Raw genomic sequence first — 15,433 nt, forward strand, 5'->3', positions numbered from 1 at the left:
GCATTCTTGCCGCTTGCCTATTGACCCGTGTTCCTGGAGTCAGTCTTGCTCAAGTTACTGACCTGTGATGCCATACAATGCTGGGAGGCTTTTAAAGACTTGTCAGAAGGGCTGGGATGCTGGTTATCATGGTTGACCAGGGTACCCTTTATCCTTCAGAGACAGCTCTGAGCTTCCACAAAGCAAAGTCCTTCTTTCCAGGGCTGGGCTGTCCTTTATTTGTTTTAGTTCAGCATGAACAATACCTTAGTCTCCACGAAAATTCCACGATCTCATCACATCACAGTGTATCATGTGAACTTGATATATTTATTAACAATGTTAATACACTTTCATACTATAAAGACTGTCTCTTATAATAGGTAGGGAAGGGAATTTTCATAACAGTCCCTCCTTTTCTTTTGACTGCCGGGGTCACATTAATATTATTCTAGTACTAAGTCAAGCACATAAGCTGATACAACACACATATAAAATTACAAAGCAAAATAAGACAACGAATACAACAATCAAAATTCTTTTAGTTCACCGCCCTATACCTAAGTCTGGGAGCCAAGAGGTTATCTTGGATTTTAAATTATTACTAGTAAGAAAAACCAAGCAACATATTATATGTAGCAAAGACCATTATCTCTTGATGACACTCCAGTTTTAAGTAAGGATATAGTTCAGTCTATGTGCAAGTCACATTCCTTTGCACTTTCCTGTTGTTGAAATGTTACCCAAGATTAGCGAGTCCACGGCCGATCCACTAACTCTGTATGGGTTCCTGGCTGCGGGTGAATCACTCTCTGCAGTGGTGGATGTTCCCTTGGTGGCAGCAGGGTTTCCTGGTTCCAGTTCTAGACCAGTCGCAGCTTTCAGGTGTGAGTGATGGATCAAAGTCAATTGTTTTCTTCCACCTTTACTGTTGAGAAAGGTTAGCAATACCAAAAATGGTTCCTCCCACAAGGGAGATAAGTTATCCTTTCTCTTGTGTACTTGTACCCAGATGCAATTCCCTAGATTGAAGGGGTGCAGAGCCCCTCCTAGAGGTACTGGTTGTATTGGCTGTGCCCACGCCTGATTGTATTTTCATAATTTATATATTGTTAATGCAATTCATTCTGCTGCTTGTGCACTCAGCTTCAGACTGAGTGGTGAAGCCACTACTTCATTCACAGGAGTTATTGAATAACTCGTAATCCAGTTGCCATTCAGGTAATACAAGGACCCATCTACAAATAGTTCCAGATTGGGGTCTAGAAACGGCACATCTGTTAAATCTTCCCAAGTCTTTTTGGCTTCATGTGTCATTACTACACCATTGTGATGTGAAGTTCCTTCCCCAGGTAAAGGCAGCAGAGTAGCAGGGTTCAGTGTATTAGTTAACAACCCCAAGGCTATTCCTTTCCCTTCCTTTTCCCTTCCTTTTCATAACATTTTTACTATCAACCTGGGTGGCTACTGTAGTATCTGCTTATATGAGTTAGCAAAAATGACAAGTTTCTTTGAGAAATTATATTCCAAATGCTAATGCTCTGGTTTGTGTTCTGCCTTCTCCTCCTCAACATGTTAAAATCTTAAAATAAGCATGCATACCATTTTACTGTTTGCTTTTCCCCAAGTTTGCCAACTCAGGAATTCAAAGGGCACTGTCATCAGGCCTCCTAATGGTAGGGGTTTTGCTTATAATTGTTAAAATGCCATTGCACATCCCAAGTAGACAACAGTCTCTGTAGTGGTCTATTTCGGATATGGAGAGCCAAGAATAGAGGTTATTGGACCAATGTGTTGCAGAGCACCTGTGCCTCTGTGGGAAATGACCAGGGGGAGATCCCTTGCATATACAGTGCACAGGAGTGTCTGGATGCTTAGGTGAAATCTTTCAGGTGGCATACCTACAAGGGATAGAAAGAAGGCCAGGTAGTACAGTTTTCTCTGTGAAACTGAGATGAAACACACGAAAAAAAATTGTAAGAAGAACAGTAGAATCTGCTGTAGGCCTGGAGTCCCATTTATCTCCTTCACTTGTGGAAAAAGCTGACTATTGTGGCAAGTTACTGATCTGAGATGAGTTAAATAAGCATTTTCCCTGTGGCTGGAGAGCTGTGATAACTATTTTCAGGACAGGAAAACTTGACTGTGGGCAGAAATCAGTGCCATGCCACTAGCCCATTATTGCCTCCAATTATCTGGTACTGCCTGCTTACGAAAGAAGGCTGTTTATCTTCCTCCCACTGTGTCCGCAAACACAAAGCAGTTTGCATGCTGTACCATGTCAGCCAGTCCATCCTCCTGTCCCACAGCACAAAATGGTGTCGTCATGCTGCCCACTGAATGTGCCCACTGGCTATGTAGGGAGCCTGGGACAGCTGTGCTCTCAATGAAAGCAACTTAATTGAGCACCAGGGATACTGTCACTACACATGGCTATATACTGAGGGAGATGGGAAAGATCTTTATTTGAGCAGGAGCGCTGCAGGCATAAATGTAGATAATTCTGCTAAATGAAGCAAGTGATCCGACAAATTACTGGGATGGGAACATTGCTCATCATGCAATTTTCCAGTGAAAATGTTGGAACTTAGGGAGAGAGTCAAACTGGATCTGAGCATCTTTGCTCCTAAATTGGAGGAGTCTATGCAGTCAGTACAATGAACTCAACTGAGAACAGTAAGTTCCTCACTGAATCTAGGCAATGCTCTTACCGTAAAGTGGAAAGAATTTGGGCAGTTGTTTTAAGATCTTGAGATGAGAATCTCATCTTGAATACAGTGTACAAGTTTTGGTAACCTCTTTGCAAGTTGAATAAGAATAAATGAGAAGACCTGTTAAGGTGTCATGGGGAACAGTGATCCAATTAATGAAGAGAAGGTAGTCTCATTTGTTGGAATGTTTAGCTTAGTGAAATGAATGCTGGATTATGGACCATAGACCACTAGGGTGGAGGCTCAGCGAAAGGAACTGGTAAGAGGGGACCTAAGCGTGTGGGCGTGCAAACAAGTATGAAGACACATCTGTCCCACCCAACGGTTGGTTGACTTTAGAACAACTTTTTCGTGTAAAGCAGCACGGAACCAGCTGGTGGCAGTGTGGAACTTGGTTTAGAGAAGCAGTTCTGCTGCATGTTTACCTGGAAAACGGGGCTCATATGCAGGATGCCCTCATAGTACAATTTCCCTTACCAGTGGATCTTAGCTATGAGCTTTATTTCATTAGGTTGCCAATTGTAGCTGTCTGTTGCCTGGACTACAGTTAGTATTGTCCTACAAGCAGTGAACTAGACAACAGTTCAATATATCTTCTAGCAAGCATAATATTTAAGACCTAGGAGGACTGTCACCCCGCTGTGGGCAGAATTAATAAATCTCTAGAATACTGCAGAAAAAGCTACTTGGGCCATTCCACTGCACTTACTCTCCTTCATGTAGAAGGAAGAGCTTACAAGGTTGTTCGGTTCCCATAACTTTTTCTGAGATGCCAAGGGGCGGGTGAGCTTCTGTCTTCTCCTTTCTCTTCTTCATCAGCTTTCAAGATGGAAGTAAGGACCAGACAAGAGCAGGCCCTTGCTGACACAGTGGTCTGACATGGGTACTAGACACTTGTCTGATGTTCTAGTGATCAGGTTTTGCGTGCAAGAGGAACTTGAAGCCCAGTGGAATGCCAATTCAAGCAGCTCCTCTCCTCCTTTTCCTGCAGAGTCTGCCAGATCCCTGGGCTGTGTTGCTGCAGTAAGGAAATGGACTTTGAAGATACTACTAATGCTGGGGAAACAGGAAAGCTGCAAGTGAATTCATTCTTGTCCGGCTTTAAGGCAAGTGTAGAGTATGTAGTGGGGGGTGTGTGTGTTTGTATGTTTATGGCCTCAGCAGTCTCCAGTGCTACACGGGGCTACAGCATACAGTGGGGTGTTATTTTCACCTTCCTTTCTCTAATACTTGGTGCCAACTTTGCTTAACTCTCCGTTTTAACAGATTTTTTGACATAAGTGATTTTTAGACAGTAGTTCAAAAGAGCTGAAGAATAGTGTCTGCAATAATGTAAGTGAATTTTGGAGACCTGGCCTGTGGCCTTCTTGGGTAACTGTGTGTCCCTCTCTTGTGCTTCCTTGCGCAGTGTCCTGCTCCATGCTGGGCTTGTCTCCTCCTATCTGGTGGAGGCCTTCTTGCTGTGGCTGGATTCCTGTTTAGTTAACCTGTGGGTGACAGCTACAGCTTTCTTTGCTGAGGTAAGGCAGGGGGTGGGTAAGGAAGGGTTCGGAGGTCTTTTACCAAGATACTGCTGCTTGGGATGTCTTTTTCTCTGGGAAGATCCCTGGCAAAAGGGTCCCTGGACCGGGGTGGCCAGGGCTGGGATCAGGTCCCCATAGCACTGTCTGTGTCATTCCAGCTCTCTTGGAAGTGTGACAGGACCCTCAACTGAGGCAGGTGCTAGAGGAGTCACTCCGTGATACCTGGCCCCAGCCAGCACCAAGGAGTTAATTAAATAAAGCTCATCACAAGATGCCTAAAGGGGACTGCACCTTTTCTTTCCCTCATGGCACCCTCATGGTTGGCAGGACCACATGTGGTGACACTGAGGTTGGGGGGCTGCCAGCTGTGGGGCCCCTCTTGGATCTTCCTGGGCTGGCGCCTGACAGGATCAGGCCACAAGCCTCTAGTAAACACGCAGGGCAACATTACTCGCCATTTTCCCCTTTTCAGCCAAGAACATTGGCATTGATGATGGGCGGCCCTAGCCAGGCCCTCGGGGCACAGCAGCTCCTAACCCACCCCGGCCCCAGCCCTCGCCCTGAGGCCACACGGCAGGAACAGGCAGCAGGGGCCAGCCCGGTGCTCCCTCCCTCAGTGCTGGCACCGGGCCTGGCCACTGGCTGCTGGGGCCCAGGGCTGTGGCTGGCAGCCCCTGCCGAGGCGTAGGAGCCCCCAGGTAGAAGAGGGGGCCCCAGCCCCTGGCCTGCAGAGAAGCAGCTGTGGAGAGGGTCCGGGTTCAGCCTGTTGGGGCTGGTGCTCTCCCCTGCCCCCCAGCCCTGCTTTCCTGGGCACAGTGTGATGCTGTTTGGTTATGGCGGATGGGCCAGGAGCGGTGAGGGGCTTCTGCAAGCAGGTTCATGAGTGCTGACGTACTGTGTTGCTCGTCTTCTGTACTGGCCCTTCTGCCCAAGCCTGTGGGAAGGTCCCAGGTGCAGTGGATCAGCCTGGGGCTGAGTCAGGTGGGGCCAAGACCGTGGGTGCCCCAAACAGGTATCCCCCTGTATTGGATCTGGCTGAGATGGAGTTAATTCTCCCCATAGCGCTCATAGTGCTGTGCTCTGCATTGGTAGCTAGAAAGGCGTTGATAACCCACCAGTGTTTTGGCTGCTGCTGAGCAGAGCTGGCACAGCATCAAGGCTGTCTCTCCAACATTTCTGACCCCCTCAACAGCAGGCTGGGGCTGGGCAAGATCTTGGCAGGGGACATAACCAAGGACAGCTGACCTAAACTAACCAAACAGATATTCCATACCATATGACGTCAGCTCAGATATAAAAGCTAAGTAAAGGGAGACAGAAGGGGGCCACTTTTGTCTTCTGGAGCAACCACTACGCGTACTGAAGCCCTGCTTCCCAGCAAGTGGCTAGATATCACCTGCTGATGGGAAACAGAGAATAACATAATTTGGTTTTTCTTTGCTTTTGCATATGACCTTTGCTTTCACTTTATTAAACTGTCCTTATCTTGACCCATGGGTCTTTTGTTATATTTTCTACCCACCCACCCCCCCCACCCACCCCCACCCACCCCGCTGTCCAGCTGAGGAGGGGGAGTGATAGAGCAGCTTTGGTGAGCACCTGGCACCCAGCCAAGGTCAACCCACCACACCCCCACTCCAGGCAAGGCATCTGGGTGCCGGGACTCTACAAAGGGAGGACAGACTCTGGAAAGGGGAGAGCCAGCCATTGGAGGGATCCATCTCTCTTCAGCCAGGTCCCACAAGAAAAGCCAATTTGGGGTGCCCAGCGAGGCCCCTCGGCCATCAGGGAGCTCCAGTCCAATGCCAGTCTCCAAAGCTGGTTTCTGTCTCAGGATGGGTGTCAGAGAAATCCCCTTTCCCCCAGGGCTGCCCTCAGTGAAGGAATGAACCCTGCAGGTGGGGGAAGCACCCTCCTTTTTTTGGAGATGGTTATCAGGGGAGCTGCCTCTGCTGCTCTTTCTTGCTGCCAGCCCTTGGTCTCAGTGACGAGCTTGAATATGTCCTGCCATGTTGGATGCAGCTCCAGCCTTTCTAGGACCTGGACTGCTTGTGTAGAAAGGTGGCTGCAACAGCAGGGAAAAGTCATCCCTCAGCCTCTGCTGGAGACCCCTTCTGCCTTTGCTCCTTGTTTAGCCTCTGCACCTGCCCCATCCCCTGTCCACCCACACTTTCACTCTGTGGTGAGTCTTAGGCCTTGGCTGTGGGGGTAACCCAGGTCATGCCCATGTTAGGAGACATTAGGTACAGTTGCTTACTGCCTTATTACATGAACAATGAATGTAGATGAACAGCAGAAAAGCCTATGGAGACAAGCACTTCTTCAGATCTGTTACAAAGCTGTAAACTTCAAAAGCTACATACATATTGGGAAGAGCTGAAGAAACTGTTTAAAGGGAGTATGTGAAGGAGAAAAAATGGTCTGTAAAGACATACACCTCCTATGCTTTCTGCTGACTGATGTATGGTGTGCACCACTACATCAGTGATGACACCATGACACTGGTGCAACTGAGGAAGACCATTCCCTGGTGACCGCAGACACTTTTCATATGCAGGATTATTACTGCATCCATATATGGTCTGGTTATGTGAGGAGGGTCAGAAATACCAGTTCATTGTGGTATGGCAAGGGAGGAAGGGAAAAAGAAAGAGCACCAGGGCAGGTTGCTCATATGGTCATAAGGCAGTGGTTGGTTTGGGGCCTTAAAGATCTCTTCTGAGATGGAGATGAGGCTGTGTGTGTTTGGCACTGAGCTGAGGGATTCCTGTGAGTAAGGGGTCAACTGATAACAATGTGAAGTATCAGAATTCAGTGGTTTCCTGCATAAACAACTTTTTCTACTGTCTTTTGAAGGTACGCAATGCAGACAAGACACCATCTGATGCCTGAAAGCTTTTATACACAACAGGTAAAAGCCTTGTCCAGTGTCCAGAGACAACCTCACACAGCCACAGCTCTGGCTGTGTGGTGTCTGCCAGGGTATCTCAGGACAGGTGCTGGAATGGGGAGGGAAAATGCTGATGGAAGATTCCTGCTTTTTAGTAAATCTTTGTTATCATCACATTGCTTGCTTTGCTTTTTCCTCTACTGTACATTTCCTGGTACCATCACCATCATGTACTTTTTCTGGGACTTACAAAATACTTTCCATGTATTTGTCCAGGCCTGTGAGACTTCAGCTGTTGTGCCCTCTTCTGTGGCTTACTCTGCTCCTGATTATGCCTCTTAACTTATCTATGAGGGCTTGATGCACTTCAGTATTTCTTCCTCTTTGTCTTTCTCTGCATCTGTGGGTTTTTATATATTATTTTACACTCCTGTGCAGTGGACACCTGTTTTCCCTTCCCTGTGAATGAGCTGGGGCACTTCCTCGTCCCTGTGCGTGCTCTTCCCTGCTCTCCTTGGGTAAACAGAGAGGCTCTGTTTCCTCCCAAGTCCATAAGCTCCTTCTGTGGCTCCTGGGGTCTTAAGTTTCACTGAAAGCCTTTCTCTTGCTGGCAGTGTGTGGTTTGAGATGCATCACTGCCTTTCTTGTCACTTGTCCCCTGTCAGAAACAAGGTTAACATTTGGACAAGGTTTTGGAGCAAGTGTTTTGTCATGGTTATTCCTCAGAGCATTTTCAATCATGAGGCATTCCCATTGGACTCTTTTTTAGAGCTGGCCTGATCTCAGACGTTGTTTCCAACTTTCTTTTCTCCTTAGTTAGGAAGCAAAGCACTGCTGGGTACAAAAGAGGGGATGCTGCTCCTGGCAAGAGCTGTTGATATCGAAGTCCCTTGCTTGATGATAGATGCTGTGAAGGGTCTGTGTACCTTCTGTGTCCTGCCTCAAACCGAAGGCATGTACACGGTGGTGGAAGTCCTGCCCTTTGCTGCCCTTGAGCTTTCAACTGTTAGTGGCCTCTCAGTGGAGTCTATCTATCTTCTGACTCTCACTCTTCATTTTACAATGGGTCTGCACATGCACACTCCTGTCCTGGTTTGTGGGGTAACTGCTGATCCTTTCTCATTGCATGTTCTGGAGGCTTTTCACTAAAAGAGCAGAAATGAATGGCCTGGAGAGTAACTCGAGCCCCGTTGGATAGCCTGGAGAGTGGAACCTCAGTGGTGCTGAAGGTACTTCATTCCTCAGGTTTTTGTGGGCACAGCACTTGGAATCTAACACAGGAGCTGGAGAGCTTGTCACAGGATGAATTTGGTGTGGATGAAATGCCTTTGGCTTTACTTCTTTTTCTGCTGCCGATTTGTGTGTTGTCCTCTGGTGTCCTAGTAAGTCCTGAACCACTCACTCCCAGTCCATGCTCAGAGGTTTTCCCTTTTGTGTGTGTGGCTAGTTGGTTTTTTTCAGGTGGCCTGTATGCAGCTGATCAAATCCATCCTGCTGGTGAGCTTGTCTTGGGAGTTCAGGTTAGCACCGAGCTGATGCATTCAGGACTTCAACACATCCCCACAGCAAAAAACAGCCATCTTTCCTGTTTCCCCATGGAGTGTGATGGCCCCACAACAGTAGCACAGCTGTTCTCAGTGTGAAAAGCACAGAAATTCTCTGTTTCTAGTGGACACAAAGCAAAGCTGGTCTTCTCAGATCAGCTGCCCTCACACAGGGCAGCTGGCAGCCAGTGGTGGGGCCCGGCAGGGTGCAGCACGGAGGCCAGTTCAGCAGGGATTGTGCAGTGCACCCCATCTGCTGGGCACAGGGGACGCCCCAAATCTCACACTCTTGCCACAGACAACCAACCTGAACAGCACAAGAGGAAGATAAAGGCAGCCTTGCTCTACCCATGGTAAGAGTCTGTCTAGATGTGTAATACAACACAGCTTGGCAGCTTTTTCTTCTCAGATCACCAAACAGGTCTGAAAAGGCACTTCACTCCCCATCCCGTGAGGAAGGATATACCTGGGAAAAACCTTTAAAAGTGGAGTTTTAGAAGAGGTTCAACAGAACGCAGACTCTGCAGCACCACAACAGCACTCCTCCCTGGCAGATGCAGCAGTCCATGTGTTAAGATCAGCACTGAGATATCCTATGCAGCAAACACTCCCATGGCCCCATGCAGCAGTCGATATCTAGGACAAGTCAGAGGCCACAGCATCTGCAATGGCCTGGGCTTCAGGCAGACAAGGCTTCCTGCATGGTCTTCCCCGCCCCAGCTGAGGATGCGGATTGCAGTTGCCCAGCAAGAGGGCTGTTGGGATGCAGCCGGCAGAAACGCCCTAGCGTCCAGATGGGGAAGACATTGCGGTATGCAGTGTAACTGATGGCACACGACTTGTTGAATACTCCAGCAATATTCTCCTGAGAGAGACAGAGAGCAAGATGGTATGGGTGACAGGGGACCACACTGTGGTGCTGAGCTCATTGCCTTCCTGAGGTTCCCCACCAAAAGCCACATGTGGCTTTCCTTCCAGGTAAGGGAAAGCACACCATTGCAATGGCTGCACAATGCCCAGGACATCTGCAACACTAGGGAACGCCTTGGAAAGACCAGAGGAAAGAAAGATATACCTGAGGCCAGTCCCCATTGGGCAGCTGCTTGTCAATCAACACTTTGATGCCTCTTTCCAGCACATCAATGTCAGGGTACCTGCAAAGCACGAGGGAGATGTGAGCATTCATCCAAACTGTCTGCAAATCCCCATCTGCTTAGGGAACTCAACTGCGTCCAGACTGCCCCAAGCTTGTCCCAGGCATGCCGAGTGCTTTGGGAAGGCCCCTCGCAACCCTAGGACAACAGGCATTATGAATATGGCAACATTTTCCCAGGATGGAGGCCTGCGGTTGTGATCCAGACCTTTGCTTTGCACTGGCTCCCCCTCACCCAGCATTATAAGCCTTGCTGGCCTGTGGAGCACCGCGCAGGCCAGTCCCTCATTGCAGAAGGCTTGTGACCAACGAGATCACGAACAAACACGGATGGGTACATGGCCCATGCCAGCCAGGACCAGGGCCCTGCCACACAACCCAGCCTGCATTTCCCATCTCATAGAACACTCAGGGCCAGCCAGGTGGTGCCTGAAGAGGTGAGGGCTGCTCCTACCTGACAGCCATGAGCCCCAGCAGGGCCCAACATGTGTTGTGGATCTGCGATGTGGCGCTCTGCACATACGTGCGCTGCTCGCATGACTCGAAGTCCTCTCCCCACCCACCATCTGCCATCTGCTTGGAGAGGAGGAACTGGCAGGCCTGGGTCACCTCTTGGCATGCAGCCCTGCAAGGACAAGGCAGAGAATCAGACAGGGCTGGGGACAGGGAGCGTTTGCACGCCTGTGTTTCCCACCTGCAAACAGGAGCTGTGCTCTGCCCTGCCCATGGCTGTGGGACTGCCCCGAGTTTGAGGCTCGGGCAGCAAGTGTGCTGGTTGTATGGCAGGCACAGGATTTGGGAGAAGCTGTACCTGGGGCTGGAGAGCCCATGTGCAGCCAGGGCATCCACCCAGTCCCACCACAGAGTCTTGCCCCGGCCCAAGAGATAGGTAGGGACAAGGGAACCAGAGAGCCCCTTCTCACCCGTCACAGTATGTGTGCTGCATACTGGCAAACGCCTCCAGACCAAACCAGGTGCCGTAGGTGAAACAAACCCCCCAGCTCCTAGGAGGAAGGGGAGAGCGGTGCTGTCAAGGGTGCAAGGCCCCAGGTGGATGCAGGCTGCAACATGGCTGTGTTCACAACAAAAGCAGACGCAGGCATAGAGCTGCAGCCTGCCTTCCCCTATGGCACAACCATGCCCAGTCCCACCAGCATCTGCTCCCAACTCACTCAGGCATCAGCAGACACTCTGGGACCAGAGGACCTGGAGCCAGCCTAGCCCCCAAGTGTCCTCTAGGTCTTGTGTAATGCACAAGGTGCCTGCTCTGCCTGGGCTGGAGGGAAAGGAGAGCAAAGCACAGGACCTACAGGAGGATCAGCCCCTGCTTGCCCTTCCCACAGATCCTGCCCGCCAGGAATGCTTGCCATCATGGTCCCTCTCACACTGGGCCAGCCAGGGGAAAACCGGGCACAGGGAACACTGCTTACCCTTCCCATGACCCATCAGCTCGCTGCTTCTTGCGACAGAAGTCCAGGCCCTTCTGCAGAGTCTCCCTGGTCAGGAAAAAGACAGCTGCTTCAGAAGCAGATCTAACTCAATAGCTACTTTGTTAGGGGCATCCATCAGTCCCTCTGAGGCTTTGACAGGTCCCATTATTAGAGGGCTCAAGAGGCAAGAGCAGGCACAGGCAGCCATGCTGATCAGGATCTCAGAGCCAAATCGTGCACCACTTGAGTGCTTTTCTACCTCGTGCCAGCATGCAAGCAGGGGACCCAGCCTACAACCAGCTGCAAGATCAAGGCAACTGCTAAGTCAAGAGGCAGGCAGATCTCCACCAACTTCCCCCAGCTTGATCCCAAACAGCCTATGCCCTGCTCCTTGAGAGAGGCTGGGCCCCAACCCCTTGTGGGGGGCTCTGGTTTGGAGAAGTCACCAGCATCCCAGCTGTGCACACACCAAGGTCCACCACAGAGGCTGTTCCATGCCAAGGCAGAGATCCAGGCAAGACCCCTGACAAGGCTCAGCAGGGACTATGCCAACAGAGGCCATGGCAGGCAGCGCAGGACATCACAGCCTGTATTCTCCCCTTCCTGACTCTCATCTCAGTGCCTCACCTGATCTCTGGGGCTCTGTGCTCAGGGAACTTGTCGTGGAAGTGTCTCAGTGCCTGCATGACAGCCGATGTGCACTCCACATAGGTGTAGTCGATCATGATGTCACCTGCCAGCAGGTGAAGGGTATCAGTGCAACAGCCACTCTGCTGGGGAGCCTCCGAGCCATATGCTACCAAACTCTGCCTTGGACCCAGGGCACACTTATCCCACAGAGTGACATGGGACAAAGCCAGGCACCCACTGGGCACAGCAAGGCCATTCCACTGTGTCCCTTCACAGTGGACAGGATGAGCAGCCCCACACACTTCCCTTACCAAACACTTCTGAGGGGTTCAGCAGCTCCAGTAAGTGGCCTCCTCGCTTAGTTTCATATGTGGCAAAGCCTCCATCAGAGTTTCTCATGCTCAGCAACTGCCCAGACAATCAGAGAGAGGGGTTGGGACTGGCTCACAGGCAGCACCACCCCAGTCTGGCCCCAAACCAGGTGTGAGGACAAAGTCAGACCCACAAGTCCATGGGGTTGGCAGATAACCCAGGTCCCAAACCACAATGACAGTATCACATATGTAGCTCTGTATCACAGTAAATACGGCGTTGCCATACCAGGCCATGGGCCTTGTAGTAACCTAGTAATACTAGACATAATAACTCATCAGGCCTTGACTTCTCTTATTTTAGCTTGGTTTAGCTGCCCGCATTTCCCTTGGCCCTAATTTTTGCAGCACTTACCACATTCACAGCATCAAAGAGGCGCTCAGGGGGGACAAGCTTGGCTATGAAGGGGCACTTCTCCTGCAGCAGCATAACTGACTTCAGCCCTTCTGCTGTGCAGTCTGCCACAATCCAGCCACAGTCTCGAGTGCTGAAGGGGAAACCGCCCTGGAAAGGGGTCAGGAGGGCTCAGCACCTTCCCCTGACCTGTTTTGTTCTTGTAAGGGGGAAGGTGCTGCCACTCATTCTTATACCTCTGCCCAAACCCCTGCCCCATTCATGTGTCCTTTAGAGACCAGTTCCAGCCATCATACCTTGTTCATATGGCGATAATATTTCTGGTAGTCAGGTGGGTTCTCTGGGATCTGGAGAAGACAAGAAACAAGTGAGAGCAGGCTGGATGTGCCTGGCTGCAGGACCATGGGCTGAAACCATTGCAGATGCAGAACTGTAGGGGACTGGGCACCACCTGTCTTTTACTGAGGGAGGCAGACAGGGAAGGAGGTCAGCTCTGGAGCAGGGAGTGCTTATGAGAAATCACATTTTGGCCTGGTTTCAGCAAGTGTTGCTAAAGTCCCCTTTTTGGGTGCTTTCCTGCCAGGGAGCCATCTGCTTTCAATGCTCCTATTGGCAGTACCATGAGCAAGACCTATGACTGCATCTGCACCAAGCTGCTAGCAACGGTGACTCCAACTTTGAGCCACTGGCCTGGCCAGCAGGAGCTGAGCTCATGCAGTCACTAGCCAAGGAATCTGGGTTTCCCAGAAGGGTGCCTCAAATACATGGGCACCAGACAGGACGAAGGGCAAAGAAGCCTAAGCTCTTAGTTTTCCAGCCTCTCTTAGCCGACGCAGCTAATCCAAACATCCCTGGGCCTGGCCAAGGTTATCTCCAAGCTGCAAAGATAGCTCCCAGCAACAGGGAGCAGAAAACATGAGGCTGTCTCTAGGACTTTGCTAGTCCAGCCCTTCAGAAGAGCTCTTCAGAAGGCAACAGACGCATCCAACAGAGCTCTGAGAAGCAGCCACATCTGCATAGCCAGTGTGTGAGACACCAACTGGCTCCACTCACCTGGGTGAACTGGAGGAACTCGTAGGCATTTTGGAGGCAGGATGTGAATTCAGGCATCTTCTGGGCTTCTGCCTAGAAACAGAGGTGCACAGGCACCAGTCAGCAAGGAGCTGTGGCCACCAAACATGCCCCTCAAGAAAAGGATGTGCTGGGACCTTGCTGACCTGCTGATCTAGGTGCCATTAATGCCTAGTGCTTCATACAGCCCTTTCTGTAGGTTTGCATTCATACTTTGTTTACTGTTTCCATTACAAACCTCTACAGTGAGAACTGAACCAACAGCTGTTGCTGGCATAAAAGAGAGATATTTGCATGACCAGGTTAGGGGCTTACCAGGGCAATCACACCACCCTCCATAAGGCATACCCACCATAGCCATCTCTGCCCCAGTGCAGGAAAGCAGGAGACCTACACACTGTTCCTGCCAAATGGCAATGCTTTAGGGCCAAGCAGAGCAGGGAAGAAGGGCCAGGGTTTTACCACAGGACTGCAGCCATTGGGAAGTTTAACCTGACCCACTCAGCCGGTGCTGTGGCCTCCTGCTTCAAAAGCAGCTGGCAAAGATGGGCTGTACCAGCTGTGCTGGGCACCCTCCCTACCATGGCTGAGGTGGGCTCTGAGAAGACATGTGTTTGCCTGGCTCAGTCATATGATGCAATACCAGAAGTGGCACAGCAGAGGTCTGAGGGGATGCACAGTAGGAGCTGTTGGTATTCGGGGATGTGCCAGAGAGACCACTTTCCCAAGGCAGCATGCGGCATTGAGGGGTGCATTACCTCCAAGAAGGCTTGGATGGCAAAAGCAGTATCCCAGAGCTGGGATCCATTTGTGCCCTAGAAGAGAAAAAGTAGTTAGTGAGGGGCAAGTACTGGCAGCAGCCTGATGCAGCTGTGGGGTCTATGGGACAGCATATCCCTCCTACATTACTCCTGCTAGTTCCCTCCACCCTGCATCTGTTTTATGTCACCCAGCATCATGGCTGATGTGCTGGCATAGAGGGGACAGATGCAGCAGCTCAGGGACAGCAAGGGCATAGGAAATGAGACAGCTGCTTCAGCCTGCTCTGTGCACAGCCAAGACAGGAGAGGTGGCTAGCGATAAGGAGGAGAGGGATACAACAGCTATGAGAGAAGCACAGCTCGGTCCACGTGCAGTATCAGGGGCCTGTCTTTCTCCTTCCCTTCTCCCAGGACCCGTGGGGATGAAGGGGATGGAGGCCTAGAGTTGCCCCCTCAGCTCATAGCCACAGAGAGGCAAACTAGCAGGACGGACACTACTCACTCCTGGCACAGCCAGGGGAAGTGGCAGTGAGACAGACAAGGCCACCAGGGAACAAAGGTGAGATGCCAGGAGCTCAGGCCCAGGGTGAACAAGCTATCCCATTATCCCATGGGCTGCCCCAGCACGTCAGGGTCCCTCTCAGTCACAGCTGAACTCCTACAGCACTTCACCTGCATCTTCATGCCATCGAGGCCCAGCCTGTGGGAGGAGAGAGCAGAATGCTGCAGCACAGGCACAGCGAGAGTGCCAGGAAGCGGGTCAGGAGCCACAGTGTGCTCACTCCACAGGGATCAGAGCCCTACACTGTGCCAGGTGGGCCATGCCCAACCCTTACCAGAGATAATCAGGGATCCTGGAAACATGCTCCTGAAAAGCTGGGGAGTTTTTCCCATCCGCAAACCAGCGAACCAGCATGTTGATAGTCTTGGAAATCTGCAGAAAGCAGCACTGTCACAGCTCTGGCTACAGCTTTTTCCAGCCCCAGAGACATATATCCCTCCCACCCAGCACAAA

The 15,433-nt window shown here is 50.8% G+C and overlaps 1 protein-coding gene across 1 annotated transcript in view; it reads right to left on the reverse strand.

The window, feature by feature from the left end:
• Window positions 1-7,097: 7,097 nt before the first annotated feature.
• Window positions 7,098-15,433, reverse strand: part of LSS (lanosterol synthase) — a 30,442-nt gene continuing 22,106 nt past the window's right edge. Inside the window, exons 13-25 of the mRNA XM_049810868.1 lie at window positions 15,255-15,352; window positions 15,091-15,118; window positions 14,416-14,472; window positions 13,640-13,711; window positions 12,883-12,933; window positions 12,587-12,736; window positions 12,172-12,268; window positions 11,858-11,963; window positions 11,231-11,296; window positions 10,724-10,804; window positions 10,255-10,425; window positions 9,723-9,801; window positions 7,098-9,512 (exon numbers count right to left, since the gene is read on the reverse strand). Of these exons, the coding sequence (XP_049666825.1) occupies window positions 9,327-9,512; window positions 9,723-9,801; window positions 10,255-10,425; window positions 10,724-10,804; window positions 11,231-11,296; window positions 11,858-11,963; window positions 12,172-12,268; window positions 12,587-12,736; window positions 12,883-12,933; window positions 13,640-13,711; window positions 14,416-14,472; window positions 15,091-15,118; window positions 15,255-15,352 (1,242 nt within the window). The 3' untranslated portion in view covers window positions 7,098-9,326. The remainder of the gene's footprint in view (window positions 9,513-9,722; window positions 9,802-10,254; window positions 10,426-10,723; window positions 10,805-11,230; window positions 11,297-11,857; window positions 11,964-12,171; window positions 12,269-12,586; window positions 12,737-12,882; window positions 12,934-13,639; window positions 13,712-14,415; window positions 14,473-15,090; window positions 15,119-15,254; window positions 15,353-15,433) is intronic.

Source organism: Accipiter gentilis, chromosome 1 (genome assembly GCF_929443795.1).
Source record: "Accipiter gentilis chromosome 1, bAccGen1.1, whole genome shotgun sequence".
NCBI lineage: Eukaryota > Metazoa > Chordata > Aves > Accipitriformes > Accipitridae > Astur > Astur gentilis.